This window comes from Phytophthora sojae, assembly GCF_000149755.1.
Source record: "Phytophthora sojae unplaced genomic scaffold PHYSOscaffold_8, whole genome shotgun sequence".
Taxonomy (NCBI): Eukaryota; Oomycota; class Peronosporomycetes; order Peronosporales; family Peronosporaceae; genus Phytophthora; species Phytophthora sojae.
In genome coordinates this window covers 2,808,647-2,835,788 of record NW_009258122.1, presented here as the reverse complement: position 1 = coordinate 2,835,788, position 27,142 = coordinate 2,808,647, and the positions used below count along the sequence as shown (strand labels likewise).

At 54.5% G+C, this 27,142-nt stretch overlaps 9 protein-coding genes across 9 annotated transcripts; 7 read left to right on the top strand and 2 right to left on the bottom strand.

Annotated features, from left to right (window-relative positions):
* Positions 1-753: 753 nt before the first annotated feature.
* PHYSODRAFT_287251 (hypothetical protein) lies at positions 754-4,724 on the bottom strand. The gene has a single exon (XM_009535668.1). The coding sequence runs from the start codon at positions 3,095-3,097 to the stop codon at positions 1,892-1,894; it is 1,206 nt and encodes a 401-aa protein (XP_009533963.1). The 5' UTR covers positions 3,098-4,724; the 3' UTR covers positions 754-1,891.
* Positions 4,725-7,023: 2,299 nt separating this feature from the next.
* PHYSODRAFT_519624 (hypothetical protein) lies at positions 7,024-9,033 on the top strand (the record flags this gene model as incomplete). The annotated part of the gene is made up of 1 exon (XM_009535667.1): positions 7,024-9,033. One exon carries the CDS (start codon positions 7,024-7,026, stop codon positions 9,031-9,033), a length of 2,010 nt encoding a protein of 669 aa, XP_009533962.1.
* A 415-nt stretch (positions 9,034-9,448) lies between these two features.
* Positions 9,449-12,422, top strand: PHYSODRAFT_337959 (hypothetical protein; the record flags this gene model as incomplete). Its single annotated transcript, XM_009535666.1, has 6 exons — positions 9,449-9,535; positions 9,611-9,806; positions 10,418-10,493; positions 10,563-10,581; positions 10,645-11,400; positions 11,628-12,422. 6 exons carry the CDS (start codon positions 9,449-9,451, stop codon positions 12,420-12,422), a joined length of 1,929 nt encoding a protein of 642 aa, XP_009533961.1.
* A 3,049-nt stretch (positions 12,423-15,471) lies between these two features.
* On the top strand, positions 15,472-15,942 carry PHYSODRAFT_520524 (hypothetical protein; the record flags this gene model as incomplete). Its single annotated transcript, XM_009535665.1, has 2 exons — positions 15,472-15,633; positions 15,655-15,942. The coding sequence occupies 2 exons, from the start codon at positions 15,472-15,474 to the stop codon at positions 15,940-15,942; spliced, it is 450 nt and encodes a 149-aa protein (XP_009533960.1).
* A 424-nt stretch (positions 15,943-16,366) lies between these two features.
* On the top strand, positions 16,367-18,370 carry PHYSODRAFT_563952 (hypothetical protein; the record flags this gene model as incomplete). The annotated part of the gene is made up of 1 exon (XM_009535664.1): positions 16,367-18,370. The coding sequence occupies one exon, from the start codon at positions 16,367-16,369 to the stop codon at positions 18,368-18,370; it is 2,004 nt and encodes a 667-aa protein (XP_009533959.1).
* A 300-nt stretch (positions 18,371-18,670) lies between these two features.
* Positions 18,671-20,641, top strand: PHYSODRAFT_337957 (hypothetical protein; the record flags this gene model as incomplete). The annotated part of the gene is made up of 1 exon (XM_009535663.1): positions 18,671-20,641. One exon carries the CDS (start codon positions 18,671-18,673, stop codon positions 20,639-20,641), a length of 1,971 nt encoding a protein of 656 aa, XP_009533958.1.
* A 330-nt stretch (positions 20,642-20,971) lies between these two features.
* PHYSODRAFT_337956 (hypothetical protein) lies at positions 20,972-22,703 on the bottom strand (the record flags this gene model as incomplete). Its single annotated transcript, XM_009535662.1, has 2 exons — positions 20,972-21,978; positions 22,019-22,703. The coding sequence occupies 2 exons, from the start codon at positions 22,701-22,703 to the stop codon at positions 20,972-20,974; spliced, it is 1,692 nt and encodes a 563-aa protein (XP_009533957.1).
* Positions 22,704-24,600: 1,897 nt separating this feature from the next.
* On the top strand, positions 24,601-25,065 carry PHYSODRAFT_520857 (hypothetical protein; the record flags this gene model as incomplete). The annotated part of the gene is made up of 1 exon (XM_009535661.1): positions 24,601-25,065. A coding segment is annotated over one exon (465 nt), but the record flags the coding sequence as incomplete, so codon positions are not given.
* Positions 25,066-25,071: 6 nt separating this feature from the next.
* On the top strand, positions 25,072-27,111 carry PHYSODRAFT_520398 (hypothetical protein; the record flags this gene model as incomplete). The annotated part of the gene is made up of 1 exon (XM_009535660.1): positions 25,072-27,111. One exon carries the CDS (start codon positions 25,072-25,074, stop codon positions 27,109-27,111), a length of 2,040 nt encoding a protein of 679 aa, XP_009533955.1.
* Positions 27,112-27,142: the final 31 nt, after the last annotated feature.

Sequence of the window (27,142 nt, the reverse complement as noted above, 5' to 3'; positions counted from 1 at the left end):
CTTGCGTCTGTTGCCAATGGATTGATTCTCTTCAACAGATCCGGGTAGCATGTTGACGATGGGAACCTCAATGCTCATACCGTCGAACCAACCATGCATTTCGCGAGAAAGCGCAAGCCTGTTGTTTGAGTCGCGATCGTACTTGGCGAATTCCCGTTTGTGGTCTCTGCTTTGCTTTCTCGACACCAAATGGCAGCTTTCTGCCTTGCCGTACGGTAGGAAGAACTTCTCGTCCTCAATCCGCTGAAAACGAAACTCGTCAGTCGATGGGTCCAGATTCGAAACGCTTGTAGTCAACGATATCGATGAAACTGTGTTTTGAGGAGATTCCGAATCGTCTGGAACGTAGTCGCAGTAGAAGACGCGCTGGAGATCAGTAGACACAGCGTTAGCTGGTGCAACACGCGTCTCAACAACCTGGTTAGTTAACGGAGAGCCCAGCGTTTGTGGCCCAGTCCTTAAGTCAGTTTCGAACAGCAAAGCAGCATTTTCTATAAAAGAAACAGAGTTAGCCCTCAATGAAGCAGTATTACGATGCAGCGACAGCATATAGAAGCACGTACTTGTCTCGAATAAAACATGAAAACACAATTTCTTGTCTTCATACCAAAACGCGACATTCTTGTTGCCGATGCAGCGCGTAGGATCGTAGTATCCAATGCGTAACGTCGCCATCCAGTACAGTTTGCAGCGAATTCCTTTCGTGATCAACGCGTTTTCAACGGATCCAGTGACAAGCCACAATCCAGTTTGTGCGTGTTCTTGCTCCGGAACCACCACCAGCACGTGGATTTGTCTCGACTTTGGAGCGCGCCCTTTCCGTTTGGTCATATTGTTAGCTGTCAACACGTCCTCAATTGTCCACGTAGCCTTCATCTTCTCGCCATCGATCAACGCTTGAATGTCCTCATGAACCTTTCCGTCCTCCAGATCCAGCGCAGCTTGGTCGTCGTCTGGCAGCCACGCGCCGCCCTCCGTCTTCGCCAGGAAGAGCTGCAGCTCGTCAGCAGGGAACTGGTACATCTTCTCCGCCTTGATCGCCTTCTTCAACGCGGAAACCGATGCACCCGCGTCGATATCCACCTCGAACGCACTGCCCGCCGCACCAACGATCGCACAGAAGAGCTTCACCATCTTTCCTCGAGCCGGCAGATTCTGGAATGAGGAAGAAGGATGTAGAATTTCTGGCGTACTTAAGCGAACATGAAGGTGTGTGACATAGATTTTCAACCAATGATGAGACGCCACGTCGCGCTGGTCCGAACTACTAGTAAAATCTGCCGGCGTAATGTTCTATTGGTTTATCAATGTGGTTTGAACGAGCGGTCCCGAAACGCCCTAAGGTCCAAAAGACGTGGCTCTCGCTATAAAGTGGGCGTCGTCAAATCAACGTCTATTAGATCTGACCGGTTTAGAGGTTCTAAAACTACCCTCATATCGAAAAGACGTGCGAGCTCGAATCTGGTCTCTATTCTTGTCATCGTTGTCTTTTTGATAAGATAAACGGGCTTCGCGTGTGCGCTGGTAGTAGCGCTTCTGCGCTGCTTTGATTCGTTCCTTGCTAGCTTGGTATTGCTCAGGAGAGTACGCCATCTTTGTATATTACTAACTTTATATTTATCAGGATCAAAGTATGTCAAGAAATCAAATACTACTTCGAAGTATTTAACTCGGGAGCCACATTATTCCATTCAATCGACCGCAGGAGTCATATCCCAAAAGCTTCTCCAACGCTCCGCATTATCGTCGTGCTTCCACCTCATGCACAAACAAAATGTTTCTGGATCCTCCACGTGAACAAACGTCTTCATCATGAGCGGATCGTCCGTCGTGGTTGATCCTCCTTTCAAACGACTGAAAACGCGATCTGTACACTGAGCATCCAGAACCTTCACGAAGACCTCGACCTACACGCAAATGTCAGTAAACTTACACACACCAGAACTACGCGCTCACACAGTACCTTGCGTCTGTTGCCAATGGATTGATTCTCTTCAACAGATCCGGGTAGCATGTTGACGATGGGAACCTCAATGCTCATACCGTCGAACCAACCATGCATTTCGCGAGAAAGCGCAAGCCTGTTGTTTGAGTCGCGATCGTACTTGGCGAATTCCCGTTTGTGGTCTCTGCTTTGCTTTCTCGACACCAAATGGCAGCTTTCTGCCTTGCCGTACGGTAGGAAGAACTTCTCGTCCTCAATCCGCTGAAAACGAAACTCGTCAGTCGATGAGTCCAGATTCGAAACGCTTGTAGTCAACGATATCGATGAATCTGTGTTTTGAGGAGATTCCGAATCGTCTGGAACGTAGTCGCAGTAGAAGACGCGCTGGAGATCAGTAGACACAGCGTTAGCTGGTGCAACACGCGTCTCAACAACCTGGTTAGTTAACGGAGAGCCCAGCGTTTGTGGCCCAGTCCTTAAGTCAGTTTCGAACAGCAAAGCAGCATTTTCTATAAAAGAAACAGAGTTAGCCCTCAATGAAGCAGTATTACGATGCAGCGACAGCATATAGAAGCACGTACTTGTCTCGAATAAAACATGAAAACACAATTTCTTGTCTTCATACCAAAACGCGACATTCTTGTTGCCGATGCAGCGCGTAGGATCGTAGTATCCAATGCGTAACGTCGCCATCCAGTACAGTTTGCAGCGAATTCCTTTCGTGATCAACGCGTTTTCAACGGATCCAGTGACAAGCCACAATCCAGTTTGTGCGTGTTCTTGCTCCGGAACCACCACCAGCACGTGGATTTGTCTCGACTTTGGAGCGCGCCCTTTCCGTTTGGTCATATTGTTAGCTGTCAACACGTCCTCAATTGTCCACGTAGCCTTCATCTTCTCGCCATCGATCAACGCTTGAATGTCCTCATGAACCTTTCCGTCCTCCAGATCCAGCGCAGCTTGGTCGTCGTCTGGCAGCCACGCGCCGCCCTCCGTCTTCGCCAGGAAGAGCTGCAGCTCGTCAGCAGGGAACTGGTACATCTTCTCCGCCTTGATCGCCTTCTTCAACGCGGAAACCGATGCACCCGCGTCGATATCCACCTCGAACGCACTGCCCGCCGCACCAACGATCGCACAGAAGAGCTTCACCATCTTTCCTCGAGCCGGCAGATTCTGGAATGAGGAAGAAGGATGTAGAATTTCTGGCGTACTTAAGCGAACATGAAGGTGTGTGACATAGATTTTCAACCAATGATGAGACGCCACGTCGCGCTGGTCCGAACTACTAGTAAAATCTGCCGGCGTAATGTTCTATTGGTTTATCAATGTGGTTTGAACGAGCGGTCCCGAAACGCCCTAAGGTCCAAAAGACGTGGCTCTCGCTATAAAGTGGGCGTCGTCAAATCAACGTCTATTAGATCTGACCGGTTTAGAGGTTCTAAAACTACCCTCATATCGAAAAGACGTGCGAGCTCGAATCTGGTCTCTATTCTTGTCATCGTTGTCTTTTTGATAAGATAAACGGGCTTCGCGTGTGCGCTGGTAGTAGCGCTTCTGCGCTGCTTTGATTCGTTCCTTGCTAGCTTGGTATTGCTCAGGAGAGTACGCCATCTTTGTATATTACTAACTTTATATTTATCAGGATCAAAGTATGTCAAGAAATCAAATACTACTTCGAAGTATTTAACTCGGGAGCCACATTATTCCATTCAATCGACCGCAGGAGTCATATCCCAAAAGCTTCTCCAACGCTCCGCATTATCGTCGTGCTTCCACCTCATGCACAAACAAAATGTTTCTGGATCCTCCACGTGAACAAACGTCTTCATCATGAGCGGATCGTCCGTCGTGGTTGATCCTCCTTTCAAACGACTGAAAACGCGATCTGTACACTGAGCATCCAGAACCTTCACGAAGACCTCGACCTACACGCAAATGTCAGTAAACTTACACACACCAGAACTACGCGCTCACACAGTACCTTGCGTCTGTTGCCAATGGATTGATTCTCTTCAACAGATCCGGGTAGCATGTTGACGATGGGAACCTCAATGCTCATACCGTCGAACCAACCATGCATTTCGCGAGAAAGCGCAAGCCTGTTGTTTGAGTCGCGATCGTACTTGGCGAATTCCCGTTTGTGGTCTCTGCTTTGCTTTCTCGACACCAAATGGCAGCTTTCTGCCTTGCCGTACGGTAGGAAGAACTTCTCGTCCTCAATCCGCTGAAAACGAAACTCGTCAGTCGATGAGTCCAGATTCGAAACGCTTGTAGTCAACGATATCGATGAATCTGTGTTTTGAGGAGATTCCGAATCGTCTGGAACGTAGTCGCAGTAGAAGACGCGCTGGAGATCAGTAGACACAGCGTTAGCTGGTGCAACACGCGTCTCAACAACCTGGTTAGTTAACGGAGAGCCCAGCGTTTGTGGCCCAGTCCTTAAGTCAGTTTCGAACAGCAAAGCAGCATTTTCTATAAAAGAAACAGAGTTAGCCCTCAATGAAGCAGTATTACGATGCAGCGACAGCATATAGAAGCACGTACTTGTCTCGAATAAAACATGAAAACACAATTTCTTGTCTTCATACCAAAACGCGACATTCTTGTTGCCGATGCAGCGCGTAGGATCGTAGTATCCAATGCGTAACGTCGCCATCCAGTACAGTTTGCAGCGAATCCCTTTCGTGTTCAGCGCGTTGCCAACGGATCCAGTGACAAGCCACAATCCAGTTTGTGCGTGTTCTTGCTCCGGAACCACCACCAGCACGTGAATCTGGTCCGTTGATGGCTTCAGCATGCCCTTCAACACTTTCTGCAGGCCAGACTCCCCCTGTAGCTCCTTCTCTTCGCTTGTTAAAGCCTCAACTGCGACAGTCTTCTCGCCCTTCTTCAGCTTCTTCACATCTTCTGAGTCGGACACGAGCCACGCGCCGCCCTCCGTCTTCGCCAGGAAGAGCTGCAGCTCGTCAGCAGGGAACTGGTACATCTTCTCCGCCTTGATCGCCTTCTTCAACGCGGAAACCGATGCACCCGCGTCGATATCCACCTCGAACGCACTGCCCGCCGCACCAACGATCGCACAGAAGAGCTTCACCATCTTTCCTCGAGCCGGCAGATTCTGGAATGAGGAAGAAGGATGTAGAATTTCTGGCGTACTTAAGCGAACATGAAGGTGTGTGACATAGATTTTCAACCAATGATGAGACGCCACGTCGCGCTGGTCCGAACTACTAGTAAAATCTGCCGGCGTAATGTTCTATTGGTTTATCAATGTGGTTTGAACGAGCGGTCCCGAAACGCCCTAAGGTCCAAAAGACGTGGCTCTCGCTATAAAGTGGGCGTCGTCAAATCAACGTCTATTAGATCTGACCGGTTTAGAGGTTCTAAAACTACCCTCATATCGAAAAGACGTGGCTCTCGCTCTCAAGTGGTCGAGAGGGGTCGTCGTTGAAATCGCTGCTGTCCCGAAAGAAGGTTTCAGGAATGTTCTCGGTGGTAAATTACGGTAAGGAAAAAAACTGCCGGCGTAATGTTCCGTGACCCACTACTTTCGAGAGTGAAGCATTTCTTCACCCGCTCAAGTCTTCTCAAGGGGTTATGAAGATTGAGCTACCGCGTTTCAAGTTGACATTCAGCGCCAACGATAACGCACAGTTCGAGTCGGAGGAGCACAAAGGATACGTTTTGTCAACGCGCCAGCAGCTCGATGATTTCTTGCCCCGCTTTAGTCAGTACTTGGTACTGGAGCTGAAAGACATATCCGACACGTCGAGGGCGGTATACCGCATACTTCTTCCGGTTGGTCCCGTTGAAGAAAAAGGTATGGTGGTTATCAGTACTTCTACTCAAGCGGATACCCATGTGGATGTTGCGTGCTACGATATTCACCGCCGACTGAAAACGTTCGAGACCGAGACGATCAGCGCAAGACTGCAGCTGGCTGCTGTTTGCACACGTGCTGGAACAAATGTGCCGAGTAAGCGCTTGCAAATGACCGGCGCCGAAGAAGCAGTGGAATTACTGCGAGCATGCCGATCAAGTCGACCATTTTCTAGATTTGAGCGAGAAACTTTGCTGACGATATACAAGTTAAGTTACCGCCCCACAGGAAACCTGCAAGCATATTTGGCCAAGAACACCGCGTCACTCTTAGCCAAGGACGTTCTTCGAATCGCTATTGGGATCGGGCTCGCTGTGGAGTACCTGCATTCATGATCCCCACCGCTTCTCCATCGCGGAATTCGGTCGCGGAATGTCCTTCTCACGAAGGCTTTGAAAGCTAAACTTGTCGGATTTGGCTTGAGTCGCAGCCCACAGGAGCATTTAGAGGCGGGGCCACCAAGACGGAAGTTGTCGAAGGCAAGAGATACTCAGAACAGGCAGACATTTACTCGTTCGGCGCGGTGCTATCGGCACTTGACAGGGGTATGGCCATCAATGAGGCACCGACGACTGGAGAGAAAAACCGCTTCCAGATCTGGGCAAACGCGATGTCGAGAATCCTACGCCCTAGCTTCTCGGACGAATGCCGTCAGCGAATTCGCCAGATCAGCGCGGCATGCTGTCAAATTGACCCAGTGCAGCGCCCAACGGCGCCTCAAGTTGTGAAGATGCTCAAGGGAATTGTTTAGAAAACTATCTCATAGATTAAAGAAACTGTTGTTTGAAAACCTAAAAGTCATAGTCTTTGAATAGTGGTGTTTGCGTGGACATTTCGACAATATGATATTGCAAGCGATTGTCAGTAAGGACTTCACTCTAATCTCATTTGGGGGAAACCTGAGCGGCGGATAGATTTCAATTTCATGACCCAAGTGCTTCCTGCAGATCTACGAAGGAACGGGGTGGCTAATGAACTAGCCGATCACCTCCGAAGGGCTAACTATAGAGGACAACGGATAGCAGCAAACGTCCGCCGATTATTTGACGCTGATGCCAAGCCATGCGAAGAGGAGCCCACACTATCCCATGCACCGCGATGGGCCAAATTGAGTACAGCTAGCTCGGACATCGCTCATTGTGCCTTTCTCCTCCTCCGTTATAGACACCGTCGATTCTCCTAGAAACCTTCGACTGCCATGAAGACGAAGGTGGACTCCAGACGCCACCTCGAGTCGTCTGCCTCGTACACGAACGCGGTGCTGCCGTCGAACTCCACCTACTTTCAATTCGACGGGACGAATTCGGACCTCGCGAGGCAGTTGTACCTGCGCGCGAAAGCTGGCGACTCTGCAAAGCCCTTCACGAACTTCCAAGTGCCCGACAAGATCCAACAACGGCTCAACGACCTCAACATTGGCTGGGACGGTCTGTCGGGCAACGCTCAGCTTGCGCTGCTGTGGGATACGGGATTTGGCATCACACTGGACAGCAAACCGGTGCAGATGTGGACGCTAGGAGGCCACTCCATGGCGGACCTTGCCATTCCGTTGGTGCAGTTTCAAGACGTTGGGTGTACCGAGATGAACTGCACGCAGCCAGACAACACCACAAGCTACAGCAACCTGTACTGCAACGGCGAGCAAATGCTCAACGCCGCGCGATGCGTCATGGACGACTTCACAGATCCCGTGGGAATCCACGGCGCTATGTGGATCACCGGCGGAAACCCAAAGTCGATCCCGGTTCCGCGGGTCAGGAAGCACGAGTGGGAAGAGGACTCGACCAAGATCCCGTACACTGTACTCGCTGTTCACACGGTGGACAAGAATGACGAGCCAGCGTACGGCGTGTGTCCAAGTAAAGACGAAAATGACGGGTACGGATCGCTCGTGTTGTCCTGCTATTCGTCCTTGAAGGTGTCGGATGACGTGCGTAGTGCCATGGAGGAAGTACAGGGCACTCCGTGGGTGTCTCGATGGCTCGTGGAGGACTATTCAGGCGCATCAACATCATCAACCGACAGCAAAAACGGGTTCAACATGCTGTTCCTCGTGCCCATCGTTGCCGGTACGGTGATCGTCGTTGGCCTCGTCGGCCTCGTCGTATTCATCAGGCATCGGCGAAGTAAAAATGCTTCGAACAACTCTCCGAACGAAAACCTTGGCTCCCCCAACAGCTTGTACCACGGCAACAATATGGACACCCCTGCAGACTACAACAACGCCCGTGGACGCCCCACCAACGAGACTATTCAAAACACAGATACGTCTTCAAGTGCCAACACGTGGAACGGACTAAGGCGCACGTCTACTTTGGGCGAGAATCTGAGCTCCGAGTCGAACGGCACGCTCAAAACGCTTTTGGGCAGCGAGTATTTAGTAGGGAAGCGCATTCCCTACGAGGCCATCCGCTTCGAGCGAGCGCTCTCGAAGGGAGCCTATGGAGAGGTGTGGGTCGGCGAACTCCAAGGTCAACAGGTCGCGATCAAGCGCCTATTTCAGAGCAAAAAGAATCGAGCGGAAGATGTGGAGGAGTTTGCGAAAGAAATCGAGCTAAGCGCCAGCTTGGTGCACCCAAACATCGTCGCTTTCGTGGGTGTAGCGTGGAACAGCCTGAACAACTTGGTGATGGTGCTCGAGTTCTTCCCCTTGGGAGATCTCCAGGGATATCTGGCCAAGAACGCTGACTTGCTCACGTGGGCCAAGGACAAGATTGACGTGGCGATTGGGGTCGGTCGTGCACTGGCGTATCTCCACGCCCGCGAGCCGCCTCTGATCCACCGGGACCTCAAATCAAAGAACATTTTGCTGACACGGAAGCTCGAGCCCAAACTCATCGACTTTGGCGTGAGTCGCGGGCGAGAAGAGTACTCCATGACGGCCGGTGTCGGCACCCCGTACTGGACGGCCCCCGAAATCCTGGAGGGAAGGCGATATACCGAGCAGGCAGACATCTACTCGTTTGGGGTGGTGCTCTCGGAGCTCGATACCTGCAAGCTTCCGTACCACGACGCGTTGACTCAGGACGGACAGAAACCCAAGCCGTTCCAGATCTTGGCGGACGTGATGGCGGGCACGCTGCGTCCGAGCTTTTCGGAGAGCTGCCCGCGACGAATTCGTCGCATTGGTGTCGCGTGCTGCCAACAAGACCCAGCAAGACGCCCCACTGCTGCTCAAGTAGTCGTGATGCTGGAAGGGGGAGATTGAGAGCGTTAATTAAAAGCTACTCGTCTATGAGATCGGCTCTAGACGCAACGTTTGCAACGATTAGCCCATTCGATTCGTTCGAACAGGGTGGAACCATATCCATAACTTAGCAGGAGGAACGAATGATAAAGTATTATCTAGGGGTCTTCTTCTTCAGCAAAAAATCGCCCAGCTGCTTCTCCAATGGCAATCTCTCACCTGCCGAACGCTCATACACCACGACAAGTCCAGGCTGAGCAACACCCAATTGACCACTTTACCACCCCGCGGACATCCGGCCGGGCCCTATTGCGATCAACTGTTTGATTCACTTACCATTGGCACCACCGCTACCGCTGTCACTCCGTCTCAAGCCTCATACGTTCGGTTTCTCCTTCCTCGTGGCCATTTACCTGAAGACACCGAGCAGCTACGAATGACTCTCGACAGTGGGGCACGTTCGCGATACCTGAAAGTGGCGCCGCTGCCATCGCATGAAGCCTTCTTTGCCTTTGACGGAACAGTAAGTACCGAGTCGATTTCTAGTGGCGCAAAGTGGCATCTGTTGCTGAGAAGGCTGCGCTGAGAAGGCTATTAGCGAGTACCAGTCACGTGCACGAAGCAGCTAGTGTACGTGATGACCATCGTCAAAGTGCAACGAGCGACACGCAGCAAGTGTAGCCAAGGCTCTGAGTGCCAGGATGCTTCCAAGGACCAACAGAGCTTCAAGGAGAGACGACCCAGCAGCAAGGACTACAACAGGAACAGGATCGAGGACGGACGACGCAAGGAGGGTACGCAAGTACTGGTAAAGATATCCGAAGCGGCGGCGAAAGATAGCGAGCAGCAGTCAAGACGGCGGCGGCGACGGGGTGAACAAGCGGAGGAAGAGTCGAAGAGCATGACATCGAGGATAGCACACAAGGGGCGTGGAAGAACGAAGGGGTGAGCGAGGCAACGCTGGAAACTCGCCGACGTGCCACCTCACCCAAGGCAACGACCAAGACCGACGATTGACCAAGGTGTGCTGGTCAGAAGCCGTTGGCCGGCACCCATGGCGCCCACGCCACCAAGTGATGGCAGTAAAAGTGTAGTCAGTATCGAAATAGCGCTGTAGGGTACAGATCAACCCATACAGTAGAGCCAAGCAGAGTGTAACGTCAATACACGAAGCAGTTGGTCGTAGCAAGTCGACTTAAGGTCAAAGTGCAGTCGAAGTGAAGAGCCCGGTCCGAGGTGACGAGCAGCGTGCACACAGAGTCACAGTGCACACGTGCGTCCATCGACGACCAGTACCCCGCGGACACATCCGCCGGAAGGGAGAACCCGCGAGTTGTGCGCGCACGTGGGCACAGTTCACAGAGGGACAGCTCCAGTCAGCTATCGCCTACCTGGACCCGATAAGAAGCGGAGGGGTCGAGGATCACGTGCGAGCACCTGGGATTGGCGATGTACAAGGCGTTGTGCGTGTTGGATATCGCGTGGAGCGGTGTATATTTGTATAGGTGACGAATTGGCGTTGCTAGCCGCCGAGGACCCCGGCGCTGCAGAGCCGCGGACTCGGACAAGGTGCGGACGGTAGCTGCAGAAGGGCAGATCGCTTACTGAACCAACTCGGATCTCGCCCGGCAGCTTTACTTCCGCGCCAAGGCGGGGGATACAGCTCGCCCGTTCAGCAGCCTCCAGCTACCGCTTCGTCTTCAGCAACGGCTCGATGACCTTCAACTCGTGTGGGGCGATCTACCTGGCATCGATCAGCGCGCCTTGTTGTGGGATTCGGGCTTCGCGTTGTCGCCTACGAATGAAGTGATCCAGATCTGGCCCCTCGGTGGATGGTCCATGGTCGACCTGGCTGTCCCGTTGGTTGAGTTCCAGGCCGTCGGGTGCGTCGAAATCAACTGCACGCAGACTGATAACACGACGAGTCTGAGCAACCTCTTCTGCAACGGAGAGCAGATGGTCAACGCTGCGAGGTGTGCTGTGGAGGACTTTATCGACAAGAGTGACACGCGCTCGGCGATGTGGAAGACGGGCGGCAACCCTGAGGTGGTGCCAACTTCGCTCATTATGAGGCACATCTGGAAAGATGGCGGAAGCAACATCTCCTACGACGTCGCTGCGATCCACACCGTTGGTAAAGACGACGAGGCGGCGTACGGGGAGTGCACCACGAAGGAGCAGAACAAGGGATTCGGCTCTCGTACTCTGCCGTGTCTTTCAGTTGGCAAAATGTCCGAGGAAGCCAAGACCCAAATGCAGGAAGTTGAGGGCAGTGACTGGGTCTCTCGGTGGCTGGTGGAGGCCTACGGCACGCAGGCAAGCGATGCATCCAGCAGCAACGGTGGCAACACGATCATCCTGGTGCTGCTCATCCCAATCATCGCCGGGGTCATAATTGTCCTCGCCCACATTGGACTCGTTACATTCCTCTTGTGGCGACGGAAGCAAAGGAAGAGTGACAGCCCTGCGGAAGAAAACCCAATCAGCCCGAGCGTCGCCTATTAAGAGTTTCATGACGCCAAGCAGGTGCACGGAAGTAGCAGTAGATGCTCTACCCAAGTACGCTTTGGACAGTCACAGGCGACCGTCGATGACACGGAGACTGCTTCTCGCAGACTGGCGGAAGAAGCTCTCAAGAGGAACTCGACCTTCGAACGGGACTTCAGCTCCGAGTCCAACGTCACGCTAAAGACGCTCCTGTGCAGGAACACCTTGTCGAGAAGCGGATCCCGTTCGAAAATATTCGATTTGATCGAGCAATTTCCAAGGGCGTCAACGGAGAAGTGTGGGTTGGCGAATACTCTGGCCGGCAAGTCGCTATCAAGCGGTTGCTGCAGGCCAGAGACAACCGCGCGGAAGACGTAGAGGAGTTCTCGATAGAGATCGAGCTGAGTGCCAGCTTGGTGCACCCCAATAACGTCACGTTCATCGGCGTGGCTTGGAACACTCTCAACAACTTGGTGATGGTGCTGGAGTATTTCCCAGCAGGGGATCTCCTAGCCTATTTAGTCAAGAACGAGGATTTGCTCACGTGGGCTCAAGACAAACTCGGTATCGCGGTCGGTGTCGCTCGTGCTGTTCGGTATCTTCACTCGCAATCTCCACCGCTGATCCACCGCGACCTCAAGTCGAAGAATATCATGCTGACGCGCAAGCTGGAACCGAAGCTCATCGACTTTGGCGTAAGTCGTGGACGGCATGAGCACTCCATGACGGCCGGTGTCGGCACCCCGTACTGGTCTGCTCCTGAAATCCTCGAAGAAAAGAGATACACGGAGCAGACGGACATCTACTCGTTCGGCGTGGTGTTATCGGAGCTTGACACTGGCAAACTGCCGTACCACGACGCGTTGACGCCGGACGGGAAGAAGCCGAAGCCGTTCCATATACTGTCAGATGTGATCGCATGAGTGCTGCGCCCGCGTTTCTCGGAGGCCTGCCCTGGGCGAATTCGACGCATCGGTTTGGCCTGTTGTCAGCACGATCCGATCCAACGCCTGACGGCAACTCAAGTGGTGAAAGTGCTGGAACGGGCGGATTAGAGGGCGTATTGCTGGCATTGAGGCCATATTGGGAATACTTTGCTTTGACGCGTGATGTCAATAAATGTCCAAGTTGCGTGAACCTCTACTATGCTACAAGTTGTGAAGCGCTTCGGACGAGAAATGCACTTACTCCCAAAGTCACAAAAACACAACTTCTGAACTCATAGTTTCTGTATCATTCGACACTACAGCTAACTGTTATGGTGTCGGAACCTAAAACACCACACTATTATAGTAATTTGCCTTCTACAGTTGGAGAGCTGAGACCTTCGAGTGTCCGAAGTTCACGTGAAGCGTGAACTAATGCACGCACCGAAGTTGAGCAACACATCGACCCCAAGAACCAAAAGTTGCAGGTTCATCTTCATACATACAGAGAGAGAGCGAAATCTGTACAGACAGGGAGAATATTATTATCTGTTGCTAATCTACTGACGCATCTGTTGTAAGCAAATCAACGGAAAACCTGTTGCCTGTGTCGGGTTATCTGTTGCGGGTGTAGGGGAGCTAAGCAACAGGTTTTCCGTGATGAAAATGCGCAACAGATACTATGAATGAGCCTCCTGGATTATCTGTCACATCGCACTACCCCATGTAGTCGAATGACAGCCGGAGTGTTTGCGTTGTAGTATATTTCTATGGCCAAGATATGCTGATACTACATTATCAACGTGATGCCCTTCATACGTCGAGTCATATCGGAATTTATTTTTGTGTGTATATTTAGATGCGCAGTAGTCCAGTGGTTACAAATCTGTTGTCTTCTCCAGGTCTCACTTTCCAGCCTGAGGCATCATGGAAGGTAGCGCTTCCGCGGCCGTGCCTTGCACTAGCTCAGCTACAACGGGGAACGCACGCTCCGTGGAGGACAACGTTGGTGACAGCGCTGATGAGGATGAGCAACTGGACTCGATTTGCCAGCAGCTAGATTTTGGGACGACGACGAAGTTGAGATCAACGTGGGTGTAGATCGCGGTGCTTTAGAGTTGGTGGAGGCTACCGTAGCGAAGTATGTGTCGATGGGATTCTACGATTCGCTACAGGAGGCGACCGTGGCACTACAGCAGCACAACGAGTTTGAACACACCTACAAAACTCGGTACACCTCCAAAAATGTCACTGGGACTGAGTTCACATGTCGCTCGCATGCTATGTGCCCCTGCCGCCTCAAAATTGTTGAGCGGAAACTTGGAGCTAACTTAGTTCGATACGAGTTGTTGCAGAAGGGCGAGCACGGTGATACTTCTGTCTCGCGCACGCGGCATGGTATTGCAGCTGTTCACAAGTCTGAAATTGACTCACTATTGGAGTTAGGTATGGGAGCAAGTCGAGTACGTAATATGTTGTTTCACAAATATCGACGCGATCCTGACCTTTTGAATTTGGTGCCTGAGGTTCGTAAGATCGAGAATAGAAAAGCGACTATCAAGAAAAATATGGAGGAAGGCTGGGATATTGACGACTTCAACACAATTGACATCTGGGCACACTCGCGATTGTGTCAAACCCGTGAAGTTTTCGACTCTGCCGACGAGTCAGACTTCGCAAAGATGAACGAGTTGCTCGTGCTCGAGCGCTTCCAGCACAATTTTGACGACAACGGAAAAACGAAAGCTTCGCTCGGCTTAATCATGACCTCGCGAGCGCTATTTCGTAACGTGGCAAAAGCGACAACCTCTCCGAGAGGCAGTCTTGCGATGTCGACGGACGGCACATACCGAATTCCATTGTGGCAACTGGACGTTGGTGGATTGCGGTAGGATCTCTGTTGAATGGGAGACAACTCACCATGTTTGTCCGGTCGGAGTGCACTTTTGCATACGAGTAAATGTTCGGTGCGCTCATTAAATACGGACGCATGTTTCTTGACGTTGACGTGAATTTAGCTTGCTGCAGTATCGATCACTGCAGTGCTATAGCTCGTGCGCTGGAGACCGTCTGGCCGGAAGTGATCATTTTGTCCTGTTGGGAACATCTTCTGGGGCAGGCCAGAAAGCAGCGCTCAAAGCTAGTCGACAAAAGCTTCTACAACAAGTACGCACTTCCTCAGCTGAAGTGGCTTCGCGAAACGCGCTCCCTAAATCAATTTCGCAATCTCTCGAAGTGCGTTGTGCGGTGGTGGAAGTTAAAAGGAGAGACCGCGTATGCGGAGTGGCTAGAAGATGTTTAGCTCACATCGCGATGGGAGCGGTGGAGCGTAAACAGCAGTCCGATACCAGGAGTCTTGCCAACACAGCAGGCCATTGAGAGCCACCACAAAGTGATAAGAGAGGTGATCACAGCCTTTGAGAAGGCCCCGACGATTCACGTATTAAACTCTGCTCTGCCCAGACTCTTAATTCTTGGTTCGGATACGTTATCGGACGGCCCTCAGGGTCATTTCTGCGAATGTGAGTAAATTACATGCTTTGAATTGTGACATTATACTAACGCGTGCTGCTAAATTACACTTGCACAGGCCCTTTGCCGAAGGATGCAGTCTCTAAGGCCAAGTTGTTACTGACGTTGCCAGAAAGTCATCGTGAAGTAACGGAGCCCGGCCAACGTGGCATTCCCGTTCGAATCGTATTCAACAGTGGTAACGCCATTGTGCGTTCGAAGAACTTGGCTGGGTCTACGGTCACTACCACGCGCTCGAAAACGTACGTTTAAATATTGCGTTTACTTTCTACCAGGTTCATTATGCTAATTGATGATTATATACAGCTTTGTTTCGTCGCTAGAAGGTAGTACAGGAAGACTGCGCCCATCTTTGACATTTGGACGAAGTTTCTTTCATTGCAACAGGTGTCGGTCAACGTCGAGCGCGCACGAGCGATGCCAGAGTTTCAACTTCGCCCTACTTGGCCTTTATCCGACGTAAGATTCATGTTCCTGAGTCTAATATCTTACGATGGCACCTGAACAGATTGAAATGGTTCGAGATACACTCCGATGCACCTGCAAGAGTTACATGCACTCTGGCTGGGTCTGCTCGCATGTGATTGCCTCCCTCAAACTGCTGAAAAAGCTAGATTTGGAGCTTGCAACAGAAGTTATCCAAGCACGGAGGTCTCCAGGACGACCTCGAGCACCGGTTTGAGCCCGTCAACAAGAGCCGGCATCTACCAACTTTTGGGATCCCGATCGGCTTGAAGCCCTTCTTACCAAAGAGCCTTACACTCCTTTGCAGTGGGCTTTCATTACACAAGTTGACGTTCAAAAGGAAGGCCAAGCTTCTACTTTTCGCGAAGATCGTATTGGTACAGTTGGCGGTGTTCGACTGTCGGAGGAAGACGGGGTTTTCGAGTGGAGCGTGGCCTTCGTTCACGGCGACGTGCAATACTACCAAGTAGACGACTTGGTGCCCGGACTGATACGTGCACACGAGCAGCGAAATATTTAGGCATCTACTCTGTTGCCGTCACAGCCTCAAATTGCATTTCGATTAGCATTCATGGATACAACACATATACTGACTACACTCTACTTGTTATCTGTTGCGCATTTTCATCGCGGAAAACCTGTTGCTTAGCCCTACACCCGCAACAGATAACCCGACACGGGCAACAGGTTTTCCGTTGATTTGCTTGCAACAGATGCGTCAGTAGATTAGCAACACATAATAATTACGCCCGTACAGACAAGGGCCAAAAGCGTTTCGAAAATGCTCAGCACGAAGGGCTCAAGTGGCAACTCAACTGGTAACATAGGGAAAACGCGGAAGAAGCTCTGGCCGCAAAACGTGGGGAACCCAGCCCAACGGCAGCCAAGCCTCAAGATAACCCCCATTTCTAGTTCTGCGGCTTTCCCCTCGCATCGACGTCCCGATGGAGGGGCGGCGTCTCGCGTCTTCTTCGGCGTCGTACGACAGCGCGGAGCTGCCTGCGAGCGGTTCCTCCTTCGACTTCGACGGGACCAACTCGGACATCGCGCGTCAACTGTACTATCGCGCCAAAGCTGGCGCCGCGGCCTCGCCGTTTGAGGGCTTCAACGTTCCATCGAGTCTCCAGACTCGGCTCGATGAGCTGCAGCTCGACTGGGAGAAGCTACCGGGCATCGCTCAGCGCGCCCTGCTGTGGGATTCCGGCTACGGATTAACTCCGGACGACGAACCTGTGAAGATTTGGACGCTGGGAGGGCATTCCATGGCGGACTTGGCCGTCCCCGTGGACGAGTTCCTGGGCGTGAACTGCACCGAACACGTGTGTCCAGAGCCCAATGGTGGCACCAGTTTGAGCAACCAACAGTGCACTGGGGCGGACATGCTCAAAGCTGCTAGGTGCGTCGTGGAGGACTTCGTTCAAACCGTCGAGATTCATCTGGCCATGTGGGTGACTGGCGGCAATCCGACGGTGGTCCCGACCCCGCGAATCTACAAACACGCCTGGAACGACAGCCTCGACCACAACTCGTACGTCGTGTTCGCTATTCATAGCGTTGACCTGGACGCCGAGCCGGCGTGGAACGCGTGTGCTAGGGCTGACCAGAACGACGGCTACGGGTCGTTGGTGGTGCCGTGCCACAACACAGCCAACATCTCCAACTTCATCGACGACTCGAAGCAAGAAGTGCAGGGCAGCGCGTGGGTGTCGCGATGGCTTCGGGAGGATTACTCGGCGACTGCAGGGACGGCTTCCAGTGACCAAAGTAGCAGCAAGTTCAACTTCATGCTCCTGGTACCGATCGTGGCCGGAGTTGTTGTTGTTCTTGGCTTGGTCGGCCTGTGTGTGTTCCTCAAGCGCAGGCGACAAGCAAAGGCTGAGCAAGGTGCGCTACAGGAGTCTCCTGTGTGTCAAGGGCGCGGCTACTATCGGGACTGCGCAGACGCCCAGCTCACCAATGAAGACGACTCTACCAGAGGACGATCTACAGCCCAGACCATTGAAGACACGACGACGAGAGGAGGAGACAAGACGATCAGGTTCAAGTCGATCGGCGACAGAGAAGATCTCAGCGCCGGGTCGAATCTCACGCTGAAAATTCTCCTCCACAGCGAGTTCTTGGTGGGAAAGCGCGTTCCCTACGACAGCATTTTCTTCAAGCGAGCGCTGTCGAAAGGCGCCAACGGGGAGGTTTGGCTCTGCGAGTTCTACGAGCAGCAGATTGCCGTGAAGCGCCTGCTGCAAAACACGACCCATCTAGCGGACGAGGTTGAGGAGTTCGCCAAGGAGATTGAGCTCAACGCCACCCTGGTTCATCCGAACATCGTGTCGTTTGTAGGCGTGGCGTGGAATACGCTCAACAATTTGCTCATGGTGCTCGAGTTCTTCCCCTTGGGGGATCTTCAGACGTATTTGGCCAAGAACGGCGACTTAATGTCGTGGGCCAGAGACAAAATCCACATCGCTGTCGGAGTCGCCCGCGCACTGGAGTATCTTCACTCTCGGTCGCCTCCACTCATCCACCGCGACCTCAAGTCAAAGAATATCATGCTCACAAGGCTGTTGGAGGCCAAACTCATCGACTTTGGCGTGAGTCGCGGACGCTTGGACAACACCATGACCGCAGGAGTGGGCACGCCCTACTGGACCGCACCCGAGATTCTGCAAGGCAGCCGGTACACCGAGCAAGCAGACATTTACTCGTTCGGGGTCGTGCTGTCGGAGCTCGACACGACTAAACTCCCGTACCACGACGCGCTGACGTCGAACGGGAAAAAGCCCAAACCTGTTCAGATCCTGGCGGACGTCATGGCCGGGATGCTGCGACCGAGTTTCTCGGAAGACTGTCCTAGACGCATCCGTCGTATCGGTGTGGCTTGCTGCCAGCAGGACCCAGCGAGACGTCCCAACGCTGCTCAAGTAGGCCGAATGCTGGAAGGAGACGACTAACTGTTAGGTCGGGGAGTGGGTAGGTAGGATAGATATCAACCAATGTTACCATTGTACAGACGGAGCCAACTTTAAGCAGCTCTACTCGTATTCGAATTTCCAGGTCACGGACCAATACATTGAAACCTGTAGTAGGTCAGGGCACCCCGGCGGCAGCATGCGCTCATCAGTTCAGAAGAAATCCAATAATCGCACATCAACTCGCGTGAACTCAGGATTGATATCCTAACAACCAAGAATAGAGAGTCTCACGTGGCAATTGAACGGCCACGAAACCTCTGGCCACTTTGGGATTTCGCCATGCTCCTGCATCACGACGTGCAGCGGCGTCTGGCGTCCTCTTCGCGCTTCCAGGACGCCAAGCTGCCGTCGAACGACAGCTACTTCGCGTTCGACGGGACCAACTCGGACCTGGCTCGGCAGCTGTACTTCCGAGCTAAAGCGGGGGACTCGGCGGCCCAGTTCAAGAACATCAGCGTCCCGTCCGCCGTCCAAGCTCGCCTCGATGAGCTCAAGCTGGACTGGAGCAAGCTGCCGGGCATCGCCCAGCGCGCGCTGCTCTGGGACTCGGGCTTCGGCGTCACCAAGGACAGCCAACCGGTGCCGATCTGGACGCTCAACGGCCACTCGATGGCGGACCTCGCAGTCCCGCTGCCGCAGTTCCAGGCCGCCGGGTGCGAGGAGATGGCCTGCGAGCAGCCGGGCAACACCACCAGCTACAGCAACTTGTGGTGCGGCGGGGCGCAGATGCTCAAGGTGGCGAGGTGCGTGGTCGAGGATTTCGAGGACAATGACGAGATCCACGCGGCCATGTGGGTAACGGGGGGCAACCCGGCCGAGGTGCCGACGCTCAAGGTGCGCAAGCACGAGTGGAAGGACGAGCGCGACGGCAACAGCTACGTCGTGTTCGCGGTGCACACGCTGGAGCTGGCGGACGAGCCGTCGTGGAATAGCTGCGCCTTGGCCACCCAGAACGACGGCTACGGGTCCTTGGTGTTGCCCTGCTACACGACTGCAAACATCACCGAGGGGATCAAGAACGACATGGAGCAGACCAAAGGCAGTCTCTGGGTCGCGCGGTGGCTCAGCGAGGACTACGGGACCGCAGCCAAAGCGACGAGCAAAGGCTTCAACTTGGTGCTGCTGGTCCCGATCATCATCGGAGCGATCATCGTCGTGCTCCTCGGTGCGCTACTGGTGCTCGTCCAGAGGCGACGAAGACAGCGGAGTCGGGAGAACCAACTACCAGACACAGTAGCCAGCCCCAGCAGCAACATCAGAGCTCAAGGCCCCCGTTCGCTTCGAGACCCCTATACACTTCACGTTGCCGGCGCAGGCTCGAGGTTCGTCAACAACTCGACAATGCAATCGTCTGAGTATGGGAACGCGACTCTGAAGGCGCTGCTCTCCAGCGAGCGTCTGTCCGGGAAGCGTATTCCGTACGAGAGCATCGTTCTCAAGCGCATGATCTCCAAGGGGGCGTACGGCGAGGTGTGGCTCGGAGACATCGTCGGCCAGCAGGTGGCCGTGAAGAGGCTGCTGCAGAACAAGACCCACCTGGCGGAGGAGGTGGAGGAGTTCGCCCAGGAGATCGAGATCAGCGCGAGTTTGATCCACCCGAACATCGTCGCATTCGTCGGTGTGGCGTGGAACAGTCTCAACAACTTGGCCATGGTGATCGAGTACTTCCCCACTGGAGATCTACAGACGTATCTCCGCAAGAACTTCGACCTGTTATCGTTGCCCAAGGATAAAATCCCCATTGCAGCGGGGATCGCACTCGCGCTCGAGTATCTGCACGCTAGAACGCCGCCGCTCATCCACCGAGACCTCAAGTCCAAGAACGTCCTGTTAACGAAAAAACTCGAGGCCAAACTCATCGACTTTGGCGTCAGTCGTGGGCGTCAAGAGAACTCCATGACGGCGGGGGTCGGCACGCCGTATTGGTCCGCGCCCGAGATCCTGGAAGGCAGGAAGTACACGGAGCAGGCGGATATTTATTCATTCGGAGTGGTGATGTCGGAGCTCGACACGGGCATGATTCCCTACCAAGATACGTTGACCTCGGACGGCAAGAAACTCGAGCCAATCCAGATCCTGGCCGAGGTTGTGGCCGGAAGGCTGCGCCCAACTTTATCGAAAGACTGCCCTCAGCAAATCCGCGATATCTTCGAGGCGTGCTGCCACCAAGACCCGGATCAGCGGCCCACTGCAGCTCAAGTGGTCAAACTGCTACAAACGACCGACAATGTAGCAGAAGAAAGTAGCTAACCGAAAAATAATGATAAGTAATAATTAATCCGAGAAGACAGCTGAATTTCACATGACAGAGAGTACACCAACTCGCCGCCGTTGCCGTCAAGGTCGAACAAAACATAATCCGCAATTAGTCGCCGCATCACGAGCCATGCAGGATCAAACCACACGTTGAATCCACAGTCCGAGGAGAAACTTGGTCGCAACGTGTCTGCCACGACCCCCTTTAGGGCCTGAATGGCCTTCAGCTTTGTAGAACATTAATGCTACACTTTGCAGTAGGATTTCGGTTCCGTGGTCGTGAGTGCAAGCAGCTCTATAATCTTTTACTTACAAAAATATAATTCATAGGTCATACATCAAATCTTCGCCGTCACCCTCTAGCTCTCGAAGCAAGTGCTGTGCTGTGGGGCGGTTCACTGGGTTATGGGCCAAACAGGCTTCAACACGTTGAATTCGCAGAGGGCACTCGGACGAGAACGTCGGACGCAATGTGCCGGCCACGACCCCTTTCAAGATCTGTAAATGATTTAACCTGCCCCCGCCTTCCCTCTCATCCGCACTGTAGGGGGCAATACCCGTATCCAACTCGGACAGCACCACGCCGAACGAATAAACGTCCGCCTGCTCAGTATACCGCTTGCCTTCCAAGATCTCCGGCGCCGTCCAGTAGGGCGTGCCCACGCCAGCAGTCATCGTGATATCAGCAATTCCGCGGCTCACTCCAAAGTCGATCAGCTTGGGCTCCAGCTTATCCGTCAGCAACATGTTGCTCGACTTGAGGTCGCGATGGATGAGAGGAGGCGGGCGGTCGTGCAAGTACTCCAAAGCTTGAGCGATTCCGATTGCAATGTCGATTTTGCACCTCGCCCACGACAACAGCTCTGCGTTTGTGTTGAGGAAGCTCCACAGGGTTCCACCGGGGACGTATTCGAGGATCATCACTAAATTGCTGAGACTGCTCCAAGCCACGCCAATGAATTCGACGATGTGGGGGTGAATGAGGCTGGCACTTAGCTCGATCTCCTCGGCAAAAGCGTGCACCTTCTCAGCCTTCTGTTCCTGCAGTCTCTTGGCCGCCACCTTTCGCTGATTGTACTCGCAGACCCAGACTTCTCCGGATCCCCCCTTGGAAATGGCCTGTTGAAAGGCGAAGTTGTTGTAGGGAATGCGCTTCCCGTTTAGGTGCTGGCTGGCTAGCAATATCCTAAGGGTCTTGTTGGATCCTGCTCCTTCATAGTCTCCAGAAAGACTCCAGAGAGGGGAGGTGGGGGTAGTCCAATGCCTCGTTGTAGCAATGGACTGAGAGACCCCACAGTAAGGCGGCGAGAACCCGTCGTCCAGATCGCAGGCTTCAATGCGGACACACATTCCAAGTTGAGTCCTCCCTACTGGGCACCGTGTGAACCGAGTAGACGGAGAAGGTGATGTTGCCTCCGAACTCGTCGATGTCCTGTGTCCACGTGTGCTCTCTTAGTCTCAGCTCAGGTGTCCTGTTGGGAAATCCCCCAGTTGACCACATTGTTCCCAGGAAGCTGCCAGCGCCTGGGTCCTCGAACAGATCCACGACGCAGCGAGAGGCGTTGAGGATCTGGTAGCCCGTGCAGGTCTTCGTGAAGTAGGCCGTCTCGGCGTTGGGCTGCGAGCAGTTGAGGAACGTGCAGTCCACGTTGGCCACGTCGGCCTTGGGGATGGCGATGTCGGTCATGGAGTAGTCGCCCATGGTCCAGATCTGCACCGGGTCGTTGTCGGGCGAGACGGCGAAGCCCGAGTCCCAGAGCACAGCGCGCTGGACGAGGCCCGGCAGGTCGTTGAAGGCGATGTTGAGAGGACTCAGCCGCTTGGTCACGGCGCTGGGGACAAACGTGAGGTCGAGGGCGGCGCCCGTGTCGCCCGCTTTGTGGCGGATGTAGAGCTGCTGGGCGATGTCCGAGTTGGTGCCGTCAAAGACGAAGGACGAGTTGAACGGCAGCGAGGAAGAGGACGATGAAGTTGATTTGAGGCTTCTAACGGTGATCGTTTGAGCGTGCACCCAGCACCAACTCGTCGGGAGGGCGAACAAGGCTGCGAGTCTCATTGCGGACGAGCTGGCGGTTCTTGGAGTAGAGAAGACAAGTGACGACCGCTGGAAGCCTTCGATTCATGAATTGGAAGGCTCTTTGTTCGATGCATGGATTGAGCCAGGTCTAGTCTGGTTTGTGCTGGATGTTGTCCACCAAAGGGCTTCGACTCGAAGTCCGCAAGCGGTTCGGCTCATATATCTCAACTTTACCGGATTCGGGTTATCGACTGCATTATGCACGGGGTCACTTACTTATCAGGATGAATGAATTCACTGCAGTTGGTCGAAGCGACTGGTACGCAAGTAAGACCTCAAGACGAGCACACCTACTACGGTGAATGGGTGGCCTCGAGCCTCCACTTGTTCCGTTGCAACAGTCCGAAATCACCAACGCAGCGAGTGTGTGGTGAAGCCTCTGGGCCTGCGACCACCGTGGTCGACGCTTGTGGCGGGCAGTCAGTCAGTGAGCAATCCCTTGCTAAGTGTATGTCGTCAATCGGCAAGAGGTTGCACTTGCACACATGAACGCGTGGCGCCTAGTCGAGGGCCCGTAGCGTGAGGTGCGAGGCGTTTATGCGGCTCGACTCCGCTTGTCCGGTTGAAATGGACGCGGCTGTGCCCCAAGTGTCCGCTCACGCAGCAGATGATCGCCAAACGCTCACAAGTGACCGCCCCCTAAAAATTACGAATGCGAGTTCTCCAAAGCCCCATGGATTTGAATCGTTTCTCACTGTGGGGCTTGCAGCCCGAAGCCAGCTTGTAACGCGGCAAGCTGGTTCCGACGAGCTGTCTGGGGGCGTCTTCCATGCCAAGTTGCTTATGCGCGATAGATTGAGACATCGTAGGATGGCGTTCTCACACATTATGGCTGGTCGATCAAAAGTTCAAGTTGTTTTACAATACTTATTCTTCTGTAGGTAGATTCGGAGAAGATCTCGAATTCATCGATAGCCTTCCGCGCACAGCCTCGTCGAGCGGGCATAACGTCGAGATTGCACCATCGGCCGCTCTGGACAGGCGTCGGAATGGATCGTACGGCAAGTGTACTTTCGATCCGTGAGCGAGGTGTATTGAAGCGGACCAGTCCTGATGGCGGGTATTGACACCTGAGCCATGCAAAGTCCCGATCCGAAGATGCCTCCGTATCTCGCAAGCGCACCTGCCCAAGGCGCCGTCCGTCCATCAAGCTGCTCTACCTAACCATGCCATGGCATGTTCTGTAGCGGTTTTTATCGATCGAGTCGCACGGTGATCCTCGCGAATTGGCCGGTCTTTCGTGTGGATCAATCGATGCCGCTGCTCGATGTTGCAGTTGAAAAGATTGAATCGCTCGAATTTCGAGTGCAAGGCGCTCCCAGACCCGTGGCAAATCGCGACGGACGCATAGCGAGCTGCAGTGTCTCTGCTTTCGAGGTCAATCCGGTCACAGTCTCTGGCCGCGTCGGGCAAATCGCTGACCCCCAGTTGATTTCAACGAAGGCTTTGCCTCTTCCCCTGGCCATCGAGGCTCGGAGGCAGCACTGACAGCGCGTTTACGGGCCGCAAGTATGGGGACGGCCCCTTTCGATGCGCGCGTCGCAGCATCATGATGGACGGGTATGCGTTCTTGACCCGGGCGTTCATCAGACTCGGGCTGCGACGGACAGTTCCTGTTGTTTGCGGTCCCGAGTCTGCGTGGGTTAACACGGGCGTCGCGGCTTACAGGTCGACCAGTTCCAAATACTCGGCCCGTGGCCAAGTTAGCTGGAGGTGGCAGGGGCTGAGTCACTGCAACGACGGCAGCGGGTGAGCCGAACCCGACGCCACGCTGGACCAGTTTTGCTTTTGTTCCGACAGACGATAGCGCAGCATGGCGCGCCGACGCCGGCCCCGACTCGCGGCTGCAGTAGTCGCGGCCGCCAACTTGGCGGCCATGTTCGCCGCTTCTGCTGAAGCAGCGCTGAGCTTCACGTCCGAGGCGCAGGCCGGGACGGCACTACCGACGGCCAGCGACTCGTTCGTGTTCGACGGCTCCACGTCCGACATCGCGCGCCAACTGTACCTGCGGCACGCTGCAGGTGAGACCGTGGACCCCGTGCGCCCCAACACGGTGCCGGCGGCCGTCACGGCCAGACTGGCGCCGCTCAACGTGTCGTACGAGGACCTGCCGGGCATGCTGCAGCGCGCGCTGCTCTGGGACTCGGGCTACGTCATCTCGCCCGACAACGACGCGGTGCAGATCTGGACGCTCGGAGGCCGGTCGATGGCCAACTTGGCCGTGTCCAAGGTCGAGTACTTCACGACGGGCTGCACGGCGCTCTGGTGCGGCCAGCCGGACAACACGACGTACAACGCCAACGAATTCTGCTCGGGAACGCAGATGCTCACGGCCGCCAAGTGCCTCATGGACGACTTCGACTCGGACGCGAGCTCGCACGTGGCCATGTGGTCGAACGGAGGCGACCCGGACATGGTCCCGCACATCCGCGCCGTGCTGCATGGCTGGCGCGACCTCGACAACAACAACTCGTACCTGGTGTACGCGGTGCACACGATGTCGGCCAAATCGGAGCCGGCGTACGGCACGTGCAACACGAACGGCTACGGCTCGCTCGTCATCCCGTGCTACCCGCTGAGCAACACGTCGGCGGATGTCGTCGCAGTGATGTCAGCGCCCGTCACAAGCCCGTGGCTCACGACGTGGATCAAGCAATACCGACCGGCTACGGACACGACCGTGCACAGCGACTCCGACAGCCCCGGCAGCGGCTTCAATCTGTGGCTGCTGATCCCGATCATCCTATCGGCCTTGGCGGCGGCAGCGTTGATTTTTGCTGCGGTGTTCAAGAAGCGTCGCCGACTGCGTTCGGTGTACTGGCAGCGCGATTCCCCGGCCGACAGTGACGCCTCTGGTCGCAAGTCCAAGCCCTCGGGGCCCCTCACGGCGCCTCGACGACCTGCAATCAACCGGACAAGTCTCCGACGCACCGAGCAGGAAACGATCGGCGAGTTCAACCGTACTCTTCGTCTGCCGGGGGACGACGACAGCTCGTCTCCAGTGGAGGAGCCCTCACCCGACTTCGACGAAGTGCTCCCTCGACCGCGCCGAAACACTGCTCCGGTCACGAGAACTACCGCTCCACCGATGCGTGGCTTTGCTGCTGCAGCTGCAGCGCGTGGCAGCCTTCCTGTAGTCCAAAGCAACGCACCGATTCGGAGAGGAACTCTACCAGCGGCGCGGAGCTCCACCCCAGCGGCACCAAGTCAACAGCATGCCGCTTGGGCGGTCACTCCAGCTATGCGAAGTCAGCCGGGAGCTCGTAACCAACAAACATCGATTCGACCAAGTTCCATGCGTGCATCAGAAGGCCGAAGCACGGCCTCCGGAAGACGCAGTCAGTCGGCTCGGAATATTACGACGCAAGCAGCACGGATTCGTTCCGCATCCCAAGACCATTTGCCGACGCTGCGCGAGTCCTTTTCCATGACGCCGATCCGAGAGTCGATGCCGTCGATCAGAGACTCGATTCAAGCGGATCGGGAGTCGATCCCGGCCATGCGCGAGACTTTCTGCCGCTACTCGGCGGCCGACAATGTGCAGTACACACTGACAACGGACTCCAACTTGGTGGGGAAGCGTATCGCGTGGGAGCGGATTGAACTCGGGCGTCTGCTCTCCAGAGGCGCGTTCGGCGAGGTGTGGGCGTGCCGATACGCCGGCAAGAAGGTGGCCGTCAAGCGCCTGCTGCAGTCGAAGAAGCCGACTTTCCACGAGACGGAGAAGTTCACGAACGAGATCCAGCTCACTGCCAGTCTGAACCACCCGAACGTCGTGCGCTTCATCGGCGTGGCCTGGAGCAGTCTGGAAAACTTGGCCTTGGTGGAGGAGTACCTCCCTCGGGGCGACCTGCAGCAGTACCTGCACCGCAATGGAGACTTGATGACCTGGGCGTGCGATAAGATCCACATGGCCGTCGGCATCGCGAAGGCCATCCAGTACTTGCACAGTCGCGAAGTCATCCACCGAGATCTCAAGGCCCGCAACGTGCTGCTGACCAAGCGGCTGCAGCCCAAGCTCATCGACTTTGGCGCTAGTCGCCTGATCTCCCCATTCGACATGTCGGCGGGTGTCGGCACGCCGTTTTGGACTGCGCCCGAGGTGCTCGAGAGCACCGAGTACACGGAGAAGGCAGATATTTATTCGTTCGGAGTGCTGCTGACGGAGCTGGACACTTGCGAGGCCCCCTTCCACAGCGTGGTGGGGGCGAATGGGGAGAAGATGAAGCCCTTCCTCATCCTCAAACAAGTGGTGGACGGCCTGTTGAGACCGAGTCTCACTGACGGGTGTCCCCAGCGGATCCGCAAGGCAGCCGACGCGTGTTTCCAGCACGACCCGAAGCTGAGACCATCGGCTTCGGAGCTCGTGAAGCTGCTGGAAGGCTGAAGTTCAAAAACAAACTAATACTAGGCAAGAA

Bases quoted from the DNA above. Each gene is read 5' to 3' on its own strand.
- PHYSODRAFT_287251 (XM_009535668.1), bottom strand. From the start codon at position 3,097: ATGGTGAAGCTCTTCTGTGCGATCGTTGGTGCGGCGGGCAGTGCGTTC.